The 17,152-nt window shown below is 38.7% G+C and overlaps 1 protein-coding gene across 1 annotated transcript in view; it reads left to right on the top strand.

Moving 5' to 3' along the window:
* Positions 1–17,137, top strand: part of LOC138864617 (fap1 adhesin-like) — a 24,330-nt gene extending 7,193 nt beyond the window's left edge. Inside the window, exons 7-21 of the mRNA XM_070132443.1 lie at positions 2,117–2,250; positions 2,535–7,775; positions 8,070–8,360; positions 8,466–9,095; positions 9,270–9,629; positions 9,981–10,343; positions 10,701–10,946; positions 11,097–11,229; positions 12,670–12,827; positions 13,509–13,682; positions 13,864–13,967; positions 14,096–14,219; positions 14,475–16,466; positions 16,738–16,853; positions 17,128–17,137. Of these exons, the coding sequence (XP_069988544.1) occupies positions 2,117–2,250; positions 2,535–7,775; positions 8,070–8,360; positions 8,466–9,095; positions 9,270–9,629; positions 9,981–10,343; positions 10,701–10,946; positions 11,097–11,229; positions 12,670–12,827; positions 13,509–13,682; positions 13,864–13,967; positions 14,096–14,219; positions 14,475–16,466; positions 16,738–16,853; positions 17,128–17,137 (10,076 nt within the window). The remainder of the gene's footprint in view (positions 1–2,116; positions 2,251–2,534; positions 7,776–8,069; positions 8,361–8,465; positions 9,096–9,269; positions 9,630–9,980; positions 10,344–10,700; positions 10,947–11,096; positions 11,230–12,669; positions 12,828–13,508; positions 13,683–13,863; positions 13,968–14,095; positions 14,220–14,474; positions 16,467–16,737; positions 16,854–17,127) is intronic.
* The last annotated feature ends 15 nt before the right edge of the window (positions 17,138–17,152 follow it).

Here is a 17,152-nt window from a genome sequence, read left to right as displayed (position 1 = left end):
GTTAAATATGTTTACTTTTCATATTTGGTTTTATCAAAAGTATGAATAAAATATTGAACTCAGTAGAATCATAGATAATCAAAGTATGAAACTGATTAATAATTATATTTTTATGGCAAAAATTCTGACCACTGTAGTTTAAGATTTGATAAAGATATTAGGCTTGGTGAAGTTGAGACGGAAGAGTAATATACTTTAAAATTTGTTTGAATTAGTAAGATTATTTATAATTTTATTATCACTGTTCTGAGTAGTTTTAAAATAAATTACTGCATATAACCATAAATCCCATTATATTAAATTAGTGCATTGTTTAGGAATTTCTTGTTTTAATTTTTTCATGTTTAGTAACATATTACAGAGAAGAAAGTGTCCCGTTATAATTACATAGTAGTATTTGAATTTGGTTATCAATAAATGTTCTCTAAAATATTATCTTACGTATTTAGATTCTATAGTTTTTAAGTTTTTCATGATTGTCCTACAAAGACATAGTAAATGAGAGGGCAGTTTGTTTGTTTATTTCCCATACTTGATCTGCTTTGGGGTCATGCAGTTTTTGTAAGGCTTCCATTCATCCTTTTTACCATTTTGTACTTTGTCATGTGTCTTGGCAAAGCACTACTATCTCCCTCTCTTTGGAATTCTAATGGTTTGTTGTTTTATTTGTGATTCCTGAATCAGTGTTTTTGAGGATATAGTTTTTATGCAGTCCTTTTTCAGATTTAGATTGTGTTTACAAGCAGAGACAATAGTTTATTTGCACTTGAGAATTGTAAAATCTACTGAGCATAAGGATAACCAATATATATATATATATATATATATATATATATATATATATATATATATATATATATATATATATATGTATGCATGCATACATACATACATACATACATATATACATACATATATACATACATATATACATACATGTATACATACATATATACATACATACATATATATATATATATATATATATATATATATATATATGTATATATATATATATATATATATGTAATGTATATATGTAATGTATATATGTATGTATATATGTATGTATATATGTTTGGATATATGTATGTATGTATATATATATATATATATATATATATATATATATATATATATATATATATATATATTGAAGTGCAACTTTCACTTCATCATTATCATTATTGTAATATATTTCTCAGGCAGGCATATTTTATTTATTTATTTATTTATTTATTTATTTTTTTTTTTCAATATTTGTTTCAATAGTTTCCGTATGAATAACAGAAATTAACCGTTTTCTATTTATCATATGGTAGATTTTGGTAGTTTTGATGTGTCCCTGGAATGAACAGCTTGGAAATGGTTATATTTGGTCATTTCACAACGAAGAATAGAAATACATTAACAATTGATTCACTTTCATTTCAATAAAATGTCTTATGGATTTGATATTCAGTAGAGATCATTCTTGTCACGGCACTGCATGCTATGTGTTTCAAGCAAACCATCCCGGAAAAGGTGTTATGCAGCCATATAATGTGTACATACATTGTCTGGAACTATGGTAATAGAATTATCATACCAAGGGGAATCTTCTGCTGCATTTCAAGGGTTTCTTTCCTGATATAGAGGGCTTAGCTATATGCTGTAAATGTTTTTGCTCATACAGAAGCTTTTGTAATACATACAGTGTGCTAATGAATTTCCTGTAACATTTTAGAAAAAAAATATTCATAACTATGAAAAAACTTATTTTAAGCATAATGGTGTCTTTAGTTTTGTACAAAGTGGATTATCTTCATATGAAAATAACCTCTATGATTAGAAAGTTTACTTTTGGCTTTTGACATATAATTGTTGTTATGTCTGTGTGATACATTCTTGCACTGGTACCTAAAGTAAAATAACTTAGAATTATTTTTAAAGATATTAAGGAATTCAAAGAAAACTTAACATATTTGCTTTCATTTTATCATTAAATTTTAAGGGTCTGATTGTATTTACAGGCCTCATTTTCTTATAATGTTGATTTCAACGGAGTAGATTGTATATGATTATATATGTAGTGTTGATTTTATAAGGAAATTATCTAGGACTTTTCTCACCCCAGAACGGATATCTAAAGCCATCACAGTGATTGGCTACCCAAGCAAAGATGAGTACATACTGTCCTTCCCTGTCAATACAGAAGTTACTGTATACAGTAAAGAAGCTGGTACAAACAAAGACCTTTGGGGAGTAGAGGTAAGTATTCAGATATTAGATGAGAATATTTCATGCATCATCTTAAAAATAAATAAATAAATAAATAGAAGAAAGAAAAAAAAAAAAAAAAAAAAAAAAAAAAAAAAAAAAAATATATATATATATATATATATATATATATATATATATATATATATATATATATATATATATATATATATGGCACATCATAATATGAAGGTGACATATAAATGTGGTATCCAGATATGATGTCACAAGTAATGTACATCTCTATATTACTAATTGAAATTTTTTCATTACAGATTAAAGGAAAGAGAGGGTATGTGCCAAAAAGATATCTGCGAGAAACAAAAGTTTTTGTAAAGAAGCTGGAATATGAGGTGCCAACAGAACTAGGAGAAAATGTGCCTAACCCCCAAGATAATAAGCAGGGTGAAGAACCGAAATCTGATAACTTGAATTTACAGCATGAAGTTGAACAGCAGAATGGTGAGCAAGTTGCAGATCAGGTGGCTGCAAGTGCTGAGGATATAGAGTTTCAACGTGTGACAAAAGGCTTAAGTCAGGAAGATGGAGAAAAAAAAGAAATACCAGATGAAGTTTTTGGTAAAGAAGGGAAAAATGAGGAAGCTGAATCCCCCAGTGAGGAGTTACAAAAGGGAGATGAAGATATAACAAAAGAAAATTCCCCAACAGATGAACCAGCAACGGAAGGTGGAGAAGGTGAAAAAAGTAAATCTGAGGAAGTGGAGGAGGTGAAAGTGAATGAACAAGTAGGTGATGATAAAGAACGGTCTGAAGAAGTGAAGGATGAAGCTGTCGGTGATGGTACTTCTGTTGAAAAAGACCAAAAAGCAGTGGATCTTGAAGTAAAATCAGAGAGTGTTGAAGGTACAGATAAACAAAGTGCCTCAGAAAATGCTTCCCTTGAGACTGAGTCGCAAGAACATGCTAAAAGTGAAACTTTGTCTGATGGAGAGCCAAATCCTCTTGAAACTAGCTCTCAGAATGGAGATATGCCTGCCCCAACTCCCACACCATCGTCACCTGATTATGAAGTTATTGATGGCACTACAATATATTTTGATGACCCACCACCTGCTGAAGTTCCATCAGTTATGCTGGACTCGTCTGTTCATCTTGACTCTTCTGCTGTTGTAAATGAGGAATATTCATCTGTACAAACACCTCCCATCATAAAAGATACTTTCACAGTGACTGATGTGAATGTCATCGATGTAACTGAGCCGACAGTCACACAGAGCCCTGATAGTGCAATTTCTGATCAACCAGAGCTGGAGAGTGAGACTGTAATGCATGATTTAAATCCAGAGTCTACAGCAAGTAAAACGCAGCTTTTCACAGATCAAAGTGATATTATTTTAGATGATTCTAAACCAGATATCAGCCCTACTTCATCATCATGGATTGCTCAGGCTGCAACTTCAGTGACTTCTTGGTTTGGTGAATCAGGGGAAGTGCAAGAAAATAATGATTTAGAGAATGTGAAAAGTGAAGACAACAATGGAGATGCCGAGTTGCCATTGCCTGAGTCAAATGAAAAGGACCTGAAAGATGAAGATAAATCGGACTTCATGGTACCAAAACCTGAGTCGATCATAGAAGAAGTAGTTTCTCAGGAACCTGAAGCAGAAGAGGAAAGTACAGGTTTCTTTTCATCTTGGTTTGGAAGTTCTGAAGATACCATTGAGGAGTCTGATGCCCCATCAACAGAATCTGATTTTATGGAATCTGACAGACCCTCTCAAGATACAAGTGATGTAAAGCTAAATGTGGTTTCTGAGGAAGGAAGCCCAGTGGTGTCAGAACAAATTACTGATCCTGCTGTGTCTTCTGTGCCCTCCAATGCTGAAAATACCCTTGTAGATCAGTATACACCTCCTGCTTCTGATGTAGATGATACAGCTTATAAACCCCATGCAGTACAAGGTGGCCCTCCCATGGTAGAGTCCAGTCCTGATGCCACAGTTGTGCCTAATCCTCAGGCATTCACAGATGACCTTACTTCAACAGATGACACCCTTACCCCTAGTGATGCATATGATAATGCTGAAGAGGATTCAGATCAGAGTTCAGGTATGGATATGTTGCTTGTTGGTGATGGACCTAATATAAGTGTAGGGACTACTGGGAATGTTAAAGAAAGTAGCGACAAACTAAATGAAAAGAGCTTTGAAGGAGAATTAGACATTAAAGCCACAAAGCTTCATCCAAATAGTGTAGAAGAAACTAGTTCTATTTCAGTTAAAGCAAATGACTTGCGTGATACTGTGGATAGTAAGAATAGTGGGGGAATTGCAGTTTCTAACTCTGGTAGTGAGAGAGATAGTAGTAGAGAGCATGAACCATATGATTTGCATATGGAAAAAGAAAGTAAGGAGAATGAGCATGAGTTAGAGAGTAGCAAAAGCCTTAGTACTGCTCCGGCAAGAGATGCTTTAGCAAGCAGTGAAGATACACAGGATGAGTCAGAAGGTCAAGATATACCTACTGAAGGTGTAGATAATAGTATTTCTTCCAATAGCTTTTCTTCAAATGAGACCTCAAGAAAGAAAAAAAGGTCTCATGATAACAAAACTTTGAAAAATGAACAAAGTAAATTAGAAAAGAAAATCATTCCTTCAAATGTAGCATCATCCATTACAGAAAATGTGAATGTTTCTGCAAGTGACAGTAGCAGTGATGGTACTGGTGTTACTGGTGAGAGTGTGACTAACACTGACCTTAACAGTCAACCAACTGTAGATACTGAAGCACAAAGTGTAGAATCCCCTCTGTTGGTGTCCTCCGAAGTAGAAGATAGTCCTTCAAGAGCTGAAGATAGTCCTTCAGAGCTTGGTGAGATGGAGCAGTTGAATGTTGTTTCTAAAGAATTGCCAAATTTTAAAGTAAAGTCTGTCATTGAAAATGGTGTTGATAAATCTGCTCCAAGTGATTTTACTGAGCCTTCAGTTGTTTATAGTGACCTTTTAGAAGTTAACAGTGTTTCTGATGTAGATGATCCTCCTGCCTCCTCAGACGACGAGCAGGAAGAATTAGGGCCCAGTACTGCACGGCCACTGTTTGCAGAGCCAACTCCTAGTTTAGACCCTGAGAACTTAGCACATCTCGCAGGTGAGTTTCAAGCAAAAGCGTTTGGTATTAACTTATTGCACCTCACAGGTTTAGTGTCAAATGATACAGATCACCTTATTTGTGCACATTTTAGGACTGATGACTCCTTCCTTAAATTACTAGCAAACAGCATTATAGGTCATAACACTCGTAAAAGAAATGTTCATGGTGCTATCAAATTAATTGAGAAACTCTTCACTGATGTTGGTCAGGAGGATGTAACTCCTGAATATTTTGAAGAAAAGCTTGAACTTTTAGCGCAGAGGAACAGTGTTCCAAGTAAGACGAGTTTAGATTTAAATTGTTGCGATGAAGTCTCATATGCTAAGGGAAATGATGATGATATGAAAAGTAGGAAAGAGGATGTATTTACTGTAGATTTGCCAAATTCTTTATATAAGGTGTCTGTTGAGGAAGAGCCAGAGAGTTTTTTAAGGCAACTATCTCTACCAGATCAAAGTGATATTTTTGGGGAATCTCAAAGTGTTGTTAGTACTTTTAATGCCTTAGAGGGAGAAAATAAGATGAATGAAGTTGAAGATCAGTTTGATAGAGGTGATACAATAGAAATGCCCAAAATTCAGGAGCAGCTATTGCTCACATCATCTAATGATAAAGACAGTAACTTTTTGTCCAAGGCTTTAGATAAAGAAATGGATTTAATTTCTGGTAAGTCTTCATTAGAGCCAGAAAATTCTATTTTAAATGAAACTCTTACTTCTTTTGGAAATGCCATTGAACATGATAGTGATGTCATACCACTTGAATCTAAAGAAGTTACATCCGAATATGAGTCTAATGATGAAGTATCTAACAATATGCTTGTTGAGAATTTGAATGTACACATACCTTTAATGCATGAAATGGATACTCAGTCGTACAAAGTTTTTGGGGAAGATGAAGCATTGTTACCTCAAGATGTAATTAGAGATGTGTATACTTTATCAAGTGGAGAGATTGTCAAATCAGATGCTTTAGTTGATGCAGTTGCATCTTTCAGCAAAAGCAGTCCAGTTGATATCATCATAGCTGAAGGAACAATTGAAGCAGATGGTGCTTTTACAGTTGGAACTCTTGGTGAAGAAATTGATAGTTTTTCTACAGTAGATTCAGATGAAACTGTACATGAAGTTGATACCCATGTAGATGACATTACAGATGAAATTGATAGTGTCTCACCGGAATCTTTGGTTGAGGAAATTGATAGTGTCTCACCTGAATCTCTGGTTGAGGAATTTTATACTGTTTCATCTGAATCCATAGCTGAGGTTGGTATTGTCTCATGTGAAACTGTAGTTGAAGAAATTGCTGCTGTTACAGCTGAAGCTGTAGAAGGGGATGTTGTCATTGCTGATGCTGCAATTGTGGAAGTTCATACCATCTTAACTGAATCTGCATCTGAAGTTGATACTGCCATAAATGAAGTTGCAGTTAAAGTTGATATAGTCACAGATGAAGCTGCCTTTGAGGAATTTGTTACTGCTGTAGTTGAAGCTGTAATAGAGGAAAAAGATACAGGCACAACTGAAGTTTTTGATGACATTGATACTGAAGGTGTTTCAGCTGAAGTTGCTGATGAGCAGGTTGATATGATCTCAATGGAAATTGAGAAAGATGAAGTTGGTATTGAGAAAGTTGATACTGCTACAGCTGAAGATGCAGTTGAGGAAGCTGATACTGTCTCGGATGAAGTTGGGGTTGAGGAAATTGAAACTATCACAGGTGAAGCTGATGTAGAGGAAGTTGATACTGTCTCAGATAAAGTTCCTCTTGAGGAAGTTAATACTGTCACAGTTGAAGAAACTGATACTGTCTCAGATGGTGCAATCAAGGAATTTGATACAGCTGACGCTGTTGCAGTTGCAGTTAAAGAAGTTGACACTGTCATAATAGTAAGTGATGTTGAAGGTGATATAGTCTCTGTAGAAGCTGCATTTGAAATTAATACTGTCTCTACTGAGGATGCAGTTGAAGTAACAAAAGTTGCACATGAAGAAGTTGATAATGTATCAGCAGAAGCTGCAGTTGTGGAAGTTGATATTGCCTATGCTGAGGTTGCTGTTGAGGAAGTTGGTATAATGGCAATTAAGGAAGTTGATGCTGTATCAGATGAAGCTGCAGTTGAGGAAATTGATACTGTCTCATTTGAAGTTGCAGTTGAGGAAGTTGATACTTTCTTATCAGAAACGGCAGATGAGGAAGTTGATACTGTCTCATCTGAAGCAGCAGTTGAGGAATTTCATACTGTCTCATCTGAAGCTGTAGTTGAGGAATTTGATACTGTACTATCTGAAGCTGCAGTTGAGGAAGTTGATACTGTACTATCTGAAGCTGCAATTGAGGAAGTTGATACTGTACTATCTGAAGTTGCAGTTGAGGAAGTTGATACTGTCTCATCTGAAGCTGCAGTTGAGGAAGTCGATACTGTCTCATCTGAAGTTGCAATTGAGGAAGTTGATACTGTCTCATCTGAAGTTGCAATTGAGGAAGTTGATACTGTCTCATCTGAAGCTGCAGTTGAGGAAGTTGAAACTGTCTCATCTGAAGTTGCAGTTGAGGAAGTTGATACTGTCTCATCTGAAGCTGCAGTTGAGGAAGATGATACTGTCTCATCTGAAGTTGCAATTGAGGAAGTTGATACTGTCTCATCTGAAGCTGCAGTTGAGGAAGTACATACTGTCTCATCTGAAGTTGCAATTGAGGAAGTTGATACTGTCTCATCTGAAGCTGCAGTTGAGGAAGTAGATACTGTCTCATCTGAAGTTGCAATTGAGGAAATTGATACTGTCTCATCTGAAGCTGCAGTTGAGGAAGATGATACTGTCTCATCTGAAGTTGCAGTTGAGGAAGATGATACTGTCTCATCTGAAGTTGCAATTGAGGAAGTGGATACTGTCTCATCTGAAGCTGCAGTTGAGGAAGTAGATACTGTCTCATCTGAAGTTGCAATTGAGGAAATTGATACTGTCTCATCTGAAGCTGCAGTTGAGGAAGTTGATACTGTCTCATCTGAAGCTGCAGTTGAGGAAGATGATACTGTCTCATCTGAAGTTGCAATTGAGGAAGTTGATACTGTCTCATCTGAAGCTGCAGTTGAGGAAGTTGATACTGTCTCATCTGACGCTGCAGTTGAGGAAGATGATACTGTCTCATCTGAAGCTGCAGTTAAGGAAGTGGATACTGTCTCATCTGAAGCTGCAGTTGAAGTTGATACTGTCTCATCTGAAGTTGCAGTTGAGGAAGTTGATTCTGTATCAGATGAAGCTGTAGTTGTGGAATTTGATACTGTCTCTGAAGCTGCAGTTGAGGAAGTTGATACTGTCTCATCTGAAGCTGCATTTGAGGAAGTTGATTCTGTATCAGATGAAGCTGCAGTGGAGGAAGTTGATTCTGTATCAGATGAAGCTGTAGTTGAGGAATTTGATACTGTCTCTGAAGCTGTAGTTGAGGAAGATGATACTGTCTCATCTGAAGCATCAATTAAGGAAGTTGATACTGTTTCAGCTAAAGTTGCATCTGAGGAATTTGATACTGTCTCATCTGAAGTTGCAATTGAAGAAGTTCATACTATCACATCTGAAGCTGTAGTTGAGGCAGTTGATACTGTCTCATCTGCAGCTGTAGTTCAAGTTGATACTGTCTCATCTGAAACTGTAGTTGAAGTTGATACTGTCTCATCTGAAGCTGTAGTTGAAGTTGATACTGTCTCATCTGAAGCTGTAGTTGAAGTTGATACTGTCTCATCTGAAGCTGTAGTTGAAGTTGATACTGTCTCATCTGAAGTTGCAGTTGAGGAAGTTGATACTGTCTCATCTGAAGCTGCAGTTGAGGAAGTAGATACTGTCTCATCTGAAGTTGCAGTTGAGGAAGTTGATACTGTTTCATCTGAAGCTGCAATTAAGGAATTTGATAGTGTCTCATCTGAAGCTGCAATTGAGGAAATTGATACTGTCTCATCTGAAGCAGCAGTTGAGGAAGTTGATATTGTCTCTTCTGAAGCTGCAGTTGAGGAAGTTGATACTGTCTTATCTGAAGCTGCTATTGAAGTTGATATTGTCTCATCTGAAGCAGCAGTTAAGGAAGTTGATACTGTCTCATCTGAAGTTGCAGTTGAGGAAGTTGATAATGTTTCATCTGGAGCTGCAATTAAGGAAGTTGATAGTGTCTCATCTGAAGCTGCAATTGAGGAAATTGATACTGTCTCATCTGAAGTTCCAATTGAGGAAGTTGATACTGTCTCATCTGAAGCTGTAGTTGAGGAAGTTGATACTGTCTCATCTGAAGCTGCAATTAAGGAAGTTGATACTGTCTCATCTGAAGCTGCAATTGAGGAAGTTGATACTGTCTCATCTGAAATTGCAATTGAGGAAGTTGATACTGTCTCATCTGAAGCTGCAATTAAGGAAGTTGATACTGTCTCATCTGAAGCTGCAATTGAGGAAGTTGATACTGTCTCATCTGAAATTGCAATTGAGGAAGTTGATACTGTCTCATCTGAAGCTGCTATTGAAGTTGATACTGTCTCATCTGAAGCTGTAGTTGAGGAAGTTGATACTGTCTCATCTGAAGCTGCTATTGAAGTTGATACTGTCTCATCTGAAGCTGCAGTTGAGGAAGTCGATACTGTCTCATCTGAAGCTGTAGTTGAGGAAGTTGATACTGTCTCATCTGAAGCAGCAGTTGAGGAAGTCGATACTGTCTCATCTGAAGCTGCAGTTGAGGAAGTTGATACTGTCTCATCTGAAGCAGCAGTTGAGGAAGTCGATACTGTCTCATCTGAAGCTGTAGTTGAGGAAGTTGATACTGTCTCATCTGAAGCAGCAGTTGAGGAAGTCGATACTGTCTCATCTGAAGCTGTAGTTGAGGAAGTTGATACTGTCTCATCTGAAGCAGCAGTTGAGGAAGTCGATACTGTCTCATCTGAAGCTGTAGTTGAGGAAGTTGATACTGTCTCATCTGAAGCTGCAGTTGAGGAAGTTGATACTGTCTCATCTGAAGCAGCAGTTGAGGAAGTTGATACTGTCTCATCTGAAGCTGCAGTTGAGGAAGTTGATACTGTCTCATCTGAAGCTGCAGTTGAGGAAGTTGATACTGTCTCATCTGAAGCAGCAGTTGAGGAAGTTGATGCTGTCTCATCTGAAGCAGCAGTTGAGGAAGTTGATACTGTCTCATCTGAAGCAGCAGTTGAGGAAGTTGATACTGTCTCATCTGAAGCAGCAGTTGAGGAAGTTGATACTGTCTCATCTGAAGCTGCAGTTGAGGAAGTTGATACTGTCTCATCTGAAGCTGCAGTTGAGGAAGTTGATACTGTCTCATCTGAAGCTGCAGTTGAGGAAGTTGATACTGTCTCATTGGAAGCTGTAGTTGAGGAAGTTGATACTGTCTCATCTGAAGCTGCAGTCAAGGATGTTGATACTGTCTCATCTGAAAGTGCAGTTGAGGAATTGGATACTGTCTCATCTGAAGCTGCAGTTGAGGAAGTTGATACTGTCTCATCTGAAGCTGCAGTTGAGGAAGTAGATACTGTCTTATCTGAAGCTGCAGTTGAGGAAGTTGATACTGTCTCATCTGAAGCTGCAGTTGAGGAAGTCGATACTGTCTCATCTGAAGCTGCAGTTGAGGAAGTTGAAACTGTCTCATCTGAAGGTGCAATTGAGGAAGTTGATACTGTCTCATCTGAAGCTGCAGTTGAGGAATTGGATACTGTCTCATCTGAAGCTGCAGTTGAGGAAGTTGATACTGTCTCATCTGAAGCTGCAGTTGAGGAAGTAGATACTGTCTTATCTGAAGCTGGAGTTGAGGAAGTTGATACTGTCTCATCTGAAGCTGCAGTTGAGGAAGTTGAAACTGTCTCATCTGAAGGTGCAATTGAGGAAGTTGATACTGTCTCATCTGAAGTTGCAGCTGAGGAAGTTGATACTGTCTCATCTGAAGTTGCAATTGAGGAAGTTGATACTGTCTCAGTTGAATTTGCAGTTGAGGAAGTTGATACTGTCTCATCTGTAGTTGCAATTGAGGAAGTTGATACTGTCTCATCTGAAGCTGTAGTTGAGGAAGTTGATACTGTCTCATCTGAAGTTGCAATTGAGGAAGTTGATACTGTCTCATCTGAAGCTGTAGTTGAGGAAGTTGATACTGTCTCATCTGAAGTTGCAATTGAGGAAGTTGATACTGTCTCATCTGAAGCTGTAGTTGAGGAAGTTGATACTGTCTCATCTGAAGCTGCAGTTGAGGAAGTTGATACTGTCTCATCTGTAGTTGCAATTGAGGAAGTTGATACTGTCTCATCTGAAGCTGTAGTTGAGGAAGTTGATACTGTCTCATCTGTAGTTGCAATTGAGGAAGTTGATACTGTCTCATCTGAAGCTGCAGTTGAGGAAGTTGAAACTGTCTCATCTGAAGTTGCAGTTGAGGAAGTTGATACTGTCTCATCTGAAGCTGTAGTTGAGGAAGTTGATACTTTCTCATCTGAAGCTGCAGTTGAGGAAGTTGATACTGTCTCATCTGAAGCTGCAGTTGAGGAAGTTTATACTGTCTCATCTGAAGCTGTAGTTGAGGAAGTTGATACTGTCTCATCTGAAGCTGCAGTTGAGGAAGTTGATACTGTCTCATCTGAAGCTGTAGTTCAGGAAGTTGATACTGTCTCATCTGAAGCTGTAGTTGAGGAAGTTGATACTGTCTCATCTGAAGCTGTAGTTGAGGAAGTTGATACTGTCTCATCTGAAGCTGCAGTTGAGGAAGTCGATACTGTCTCATCTAAAGTTGCAATTGAGGAAGTTGATACTGTCTCATCTGAAGCTGCAGTTGAGGAAGTTGATACTGTCTCATCTGAAGTTGCAATTGAGGAAGTTGATACTGTCTCATCTGAAGCTGTAGTTGAGGAAGTTGATACTGTCTCATCTGAAGCTGCAGTTGAGGAAGTTGATACTGTCTCATCTGAAGTTGCAATTGAGGAAGTTGATATTGTCTCATCTGAAGCTGCAGTTGAGGAAGTTGATACTGTCTCATTGGAAGCTGCAGTTGAGGAAGTTGAAACTGTCTCATCTGAAGTTGCAGTTGAGGAAGTTGATACTGTCTCATTGGAAGCTGCAGTTGAGGAAGTTGAAACTGTCTCATCTGAAGCTGCAGTTGAGGAAGTTGATACTGTCTCATCTGAAGCTGCAGTTGAGGAAGTTGATACTGTCTCATCTGAAGCTGCAGTTGAGGAAGTTGATACTGTCTCATCTGAAGCTGCAGTTGAGGAAGTTGATACTGTCTCATCTGAAGCAGCAGTTGAGGAAGTTGATGCTGTCTCATCTGAAGCTGCAGTTGAGGAAGTTGATACTGTTTCATCTGAAGCTGTAGTTGAGGAAGTTGATACTGTCTTATCTGAAGCAGCAGTTGAGGAAGTCGATACTGTCTCATCTGAAGTTGCAATTGAGGAAGTTGATACTGTCTCATCTGAAGCTGCAGTTGAGGAAGTTGATACTGTCTCATCTGAAGCTGCAGTTGAGGAAGTTGATACTGTCTCATCTGAAGCTGCAGTTGAGGAAGTTGATACTGTCTCATCTGAAGTTGCAGCTGAGGAAGTTGATACTGTCTCATCTGAAGTGTCAATTGAGGAAGTTGATACTGTCTTATCTGAAGCTGCAGTTGAGGAAGTTGATGCTGTCTCATCTGAAGTTGCAATTGAGGAAGTTGATACTGTCTCATCTGAAGCTGCAGTTGAGGAAGTTGATACTGTCTCATTGGAAGCTGCAGTTGAGGAAGTTGATGCTGTCTCATCTGAAGTTGCAATTGAGGAAGTTGATACTGTCTCATCTGAAGCTGCAGTTGAGGAAGTTGATACTGTCTCATCTGAAGCTGCAGTTGAGGAAGTTGATACTGTCTCATCTGAAGCATCAGTTGAGGAAGTTGATACTGTCTCATCTGAAGCTGCAGTTGAGGAAGTTGATACTGTCTCATCTGAAGCTGTAGTTGAGGAAGTTGATACTGTCTCATCTGAAGTTGCAGTTGAGGAAGTTGATACTGTCTCATCTGAAGTTGTAGTTGAGGAAGTTGATACTGTCTCATCTGAAGCTGCAGTTGAGGAAGTAGATACTGTCTCATCTGAAGCTGTAGTTGAGGAAGTCGATACTGTCTCATCTGAAGCTGCAATTGAGGAAGTTGATACTGTCTCATCTGAAGTTGCAGTTGAGGAAGTTGATTCTGTCTCATCTGGAGTTGCAGATGAGGAAGTTGATACTGTCTCATTGGAAGCTGTAGTAGAGGAAGTTGATACTGTCTCATCTGAAGCTGTAGTTGAGGAAGTTGATACTGTCTCATCTGAAGCTGCAGTTGAGGAAGTTGATACTGTCTCATCTGAAGCATCAGTTGAGGAAGTTGATACTGTCTCATCTGAAGCTGTAGTTGATGAAGTTGATACTGTCTCATCTGAAGCTGCAGTTGAGGAAGTTGATACTGTCTCATCTGAAGCTGCAGTTGAGGAAGTTGATACTGTCTCATCTGAAGTTGTAGTTGAGGAAGTTGATAGGGTCTCATCTGAAGCTGCAGTTGAGGAAGTTTATACTGTCTCATGTGAAGCTGCAGTTGAGGAAGTTGATACTGTCTCATCTGAAGCTGTAGTTGAGGAAGTTGATACTGTCTCATCTGAAGCTGTAGTTGAGGAAGTTGATACTGTCTCATCTGAAGCTGCAGTTGAGGAAGTTGATACTGTCTCATCTGAAGTTGTAGTTGAGGAAGTTGATAGGGTCTCATCTGAAGCTGCAGTTGAGGATGTTGATACTGTGTTATCTGAAGCATCAGTTGAGGAAGTTGAAACCGTCTCATCTGAAGCTGTAGTTGAGGAAGTTGATGCTGTCTCATCTGAAGCTGTAATTGAAGTTGATACTGTCTCATCTGAAGCTGCAGTTGAGGAAGTTGATACTGTCTCATCTGAAGTTGCAGTTGATGAAGTTGATACTGTCTCATCTGAAGCTGTAGTTGAAGTTGATACTGTCTCATCTGAAGTTGCAATTGAGGAAGTTGATACTGTCTCATCTGAAGCAGCAGTTGAGGAAGTTGATACTGTCTCATCTGAAGCTGCAGTTGAGGAAGTTGATACTGTCTCATCTGAAGTTGCAGTTGAGGAAGTTGATACTGTCTCAGCTGATGCTGCAGTTGAGGAAGTTGGTACTGTTTCTGAAGCTGCAGTTGATGAAGTTGATGCTGTCTCATCTGAAGCTGTAGTTGATGAAGTTGATACTGTCTCAGTTGAATTTGCAGTTGAGGAAGTTGATACTGTCTCATCTAAAGCTGCAGTTGAAGTTGATTCTATATCAGATGAAGCTGCAATTGAGGAAGTTGATACTGTCTCAGCTGATGCTGCAGTTGAGGAAGTTGGTACTGTTTCTGAAGCTGCAGTTGAGGAAGTTGATAGTGTCTCATCTGAAGCTGCAGTTGAGGAAGTTGATACTGTCTCATCTGAAGCTGCAGTTGAGGAAGTTGATGCTATATCACATGAAGCTGCAGTTGAGGAAGTTGATAGTGTCTCATCTGAAGCTGTAGATGATGAAGATGATGAAGTTGCAATTGAGGAAGTTGATAGTGTCTCACCTGAAGCTACGATTGAGGAAGTTGATACTGTTTCACCTGAAGCTACGATTGAGGAAGTTGATACTGTCTTATCTGAAGTTGCAGTTGACAAAGTTGATACTGTCTCATCTGAAGCTGCAGTTGAGGAAGTTGATGCTGTTTCATCTGAAGTTGCAGTTGAGGAAGTTGATATTGTCCCAGCTGATGCAATTGAGGAAGTTGATACTGTCTCATCTGAAGTTGCAGTTGAGGAAGTTGATACTGTCTTATCTAAAGTTGCAGTTGAGGAAGTTGATACTATCTCATCTGAAGTTGCAGTTGAGGAAGTTGATACTGTCTCATCTAAATTTGCAGTTGAGGAAGTTGATACTGTCTCATCTAAAGTTGCAGTTCAGGAAGTTGATACTGTTTCATCTGAAGTTGCAGTTGAGGAAGTTGATACTGTTTCATCTGAAGTTGCAGTAGAGGAAGTTGATACTGTCTCATCTGAAGCTGCAGTTGAGGAAGTTGATGCTGTTTCATCTGAAGTTGCAGTTGAGGAAGTTGATAGTGTCTCATCTGAAGTTGCAGTTGAGGAAGTTGATGCTATTTCATCTGAAGTTGCAGTTGAGGAAGTTGATACTGTCTCATCTGAAGCTGGAGTTGATGTTGATACTGTCTCATCTGAAGTTGCAGTTGAGGAAGTTGATACTGTCTCATCAAAAGCTGCAGTTGAGGAAGTTGATACTGTGTCATCTAAAACTGCAGTTGTGGACGTCAGTGCTGTCTCATCTGAAGTTGCAGTTGAAGTTGATACTGTCTCATATGAAGCTGTAGTTGAGGAAGTTGATACTGTCTCATCTGAAGCTGCAGTTGAGGAAGTTGATACTGTCACAACAGAAGCAGTGCTGAAGGAGGTTGATAGTGTCTCATCTGAAGCTGCAGTTGAGGAAGTAGATACTGTCTCATCTAAAACTGCAGATGAGGAAGAAGTTGATGCTGTCTCAGTTGAAGTTGCCGTTGAAGATGTTGATACTGTCCTAAATGAAGCTGCAACAGAGGAAGTTGATGGTGTTTCATCTGAAGCTGCAGTTGAGGAAGTTGATGCTGTCTTATCTAAAGTTGCAGTTGAGGAAGTTGACACTGTCTCATCTGAAGTTGCAATTGAGGAAGTTGATACTGTCTCATCTAAAGTTGCAGTTCAGGAAGTTGATACTGTTTCATCTGAAGTTGCAGTTGAGGAAGTTGATACTATCTCATCTGAAGTTGCAGTTGAGGAAGTTGATACTGTCTCATCTAAAGTTGCAGTTGAGGAAGTTGATACTGTCTCATCTAAAGTTGCAGTTCAGGAAGTTGATACTGTTTCATCTGAAGTTGCAGTTGAGGAAGTTGATACTGTTTCATCTGAAGTTGCAGTTGAGGAAGTTGATACTGTCTCATCTGAAGCTGCAGTTGAGGAAGTTGATACTGTCTCATCTGAAGTTGCAGTTGAGGAAGTTGACGCTATTTCATCTGAAGTTGCAGTTGAGGAAGTTGATACTGTCTCATCTGAAGCTGCAGTTGAGGAAGTTGATACTGTCTCATCTGAAGCTGCAGTTGAGGAAGTTGATACTGTCTCATCTGAAGCTGCAGTTGAGGAAGTTGATACTGTCTCATCTGAAGCTGCAGTTGAGGAAGTTGATACTGTCTCATCTGAAGCTGCAGTTGAGGAAGTTGATACTGTCTCATCTGAAGCTGCAGTTGAGGAAGTTGATACTGTCTCATCTGAAGCTGCAAATGAAGTTGATACTGTCTCATCTGAAGCTGCAGTTGAGGAAGTTGATACTGTCTCATCTGAAGCTGCAGTTGAAGTTGATACTGTCTCATCTGAAGCTGCAGTTGAAGTTGATACTGCCTCATCTGAAGCTGCAGTTGAGGAAGTTGATACTGTCTCATCTGAAGCTGCAGTTGAGGAAGTTGATTCTGTCTCATCTGAAGCTGCAGTTGAGGAAGTTGATACTGTCTCATCTGAAGCTGCAGTTGAGGAAGTTGATACTGTCTCATCTGAAGCTGCAGTTGAGGAAGTTGAAACTGTCTCATCTGAAGCTGCAGTTGAGGAAGTTGATACTGTCTCATCTGAAGCTGCAGTTGAGGAAGTTGGTACTGTCTCATCTGAAGCATCAGTTGAGGAAGTTGGTACTGTCTCATCTGAAGCTGCAGTTGAGGAAGTTGATACTGTCTTATCTAAAGTTGCAGTTGAGGAAGTTGATACTGT

The sequence above is a fragment of the Penaeus vannamei genome, chromosome 17 (assembly GCF_042767895.1).
Source record: "Penaeus vannamei isolate JL-2024 chromosome 17, ASM4276789v1, whole genome shotgun sequence".
NCBI lineage: Eukaryota > Metazoa > Arthropoda > Malacostraca > Decapoda > Penaeidae > Penaeus > Penaeus vannamei.
The sequence above is the reverse complement of the archived record's forward strand: the minus strand, read 5'-3'. Positions and strand labels throughout refer to the sequence as shown.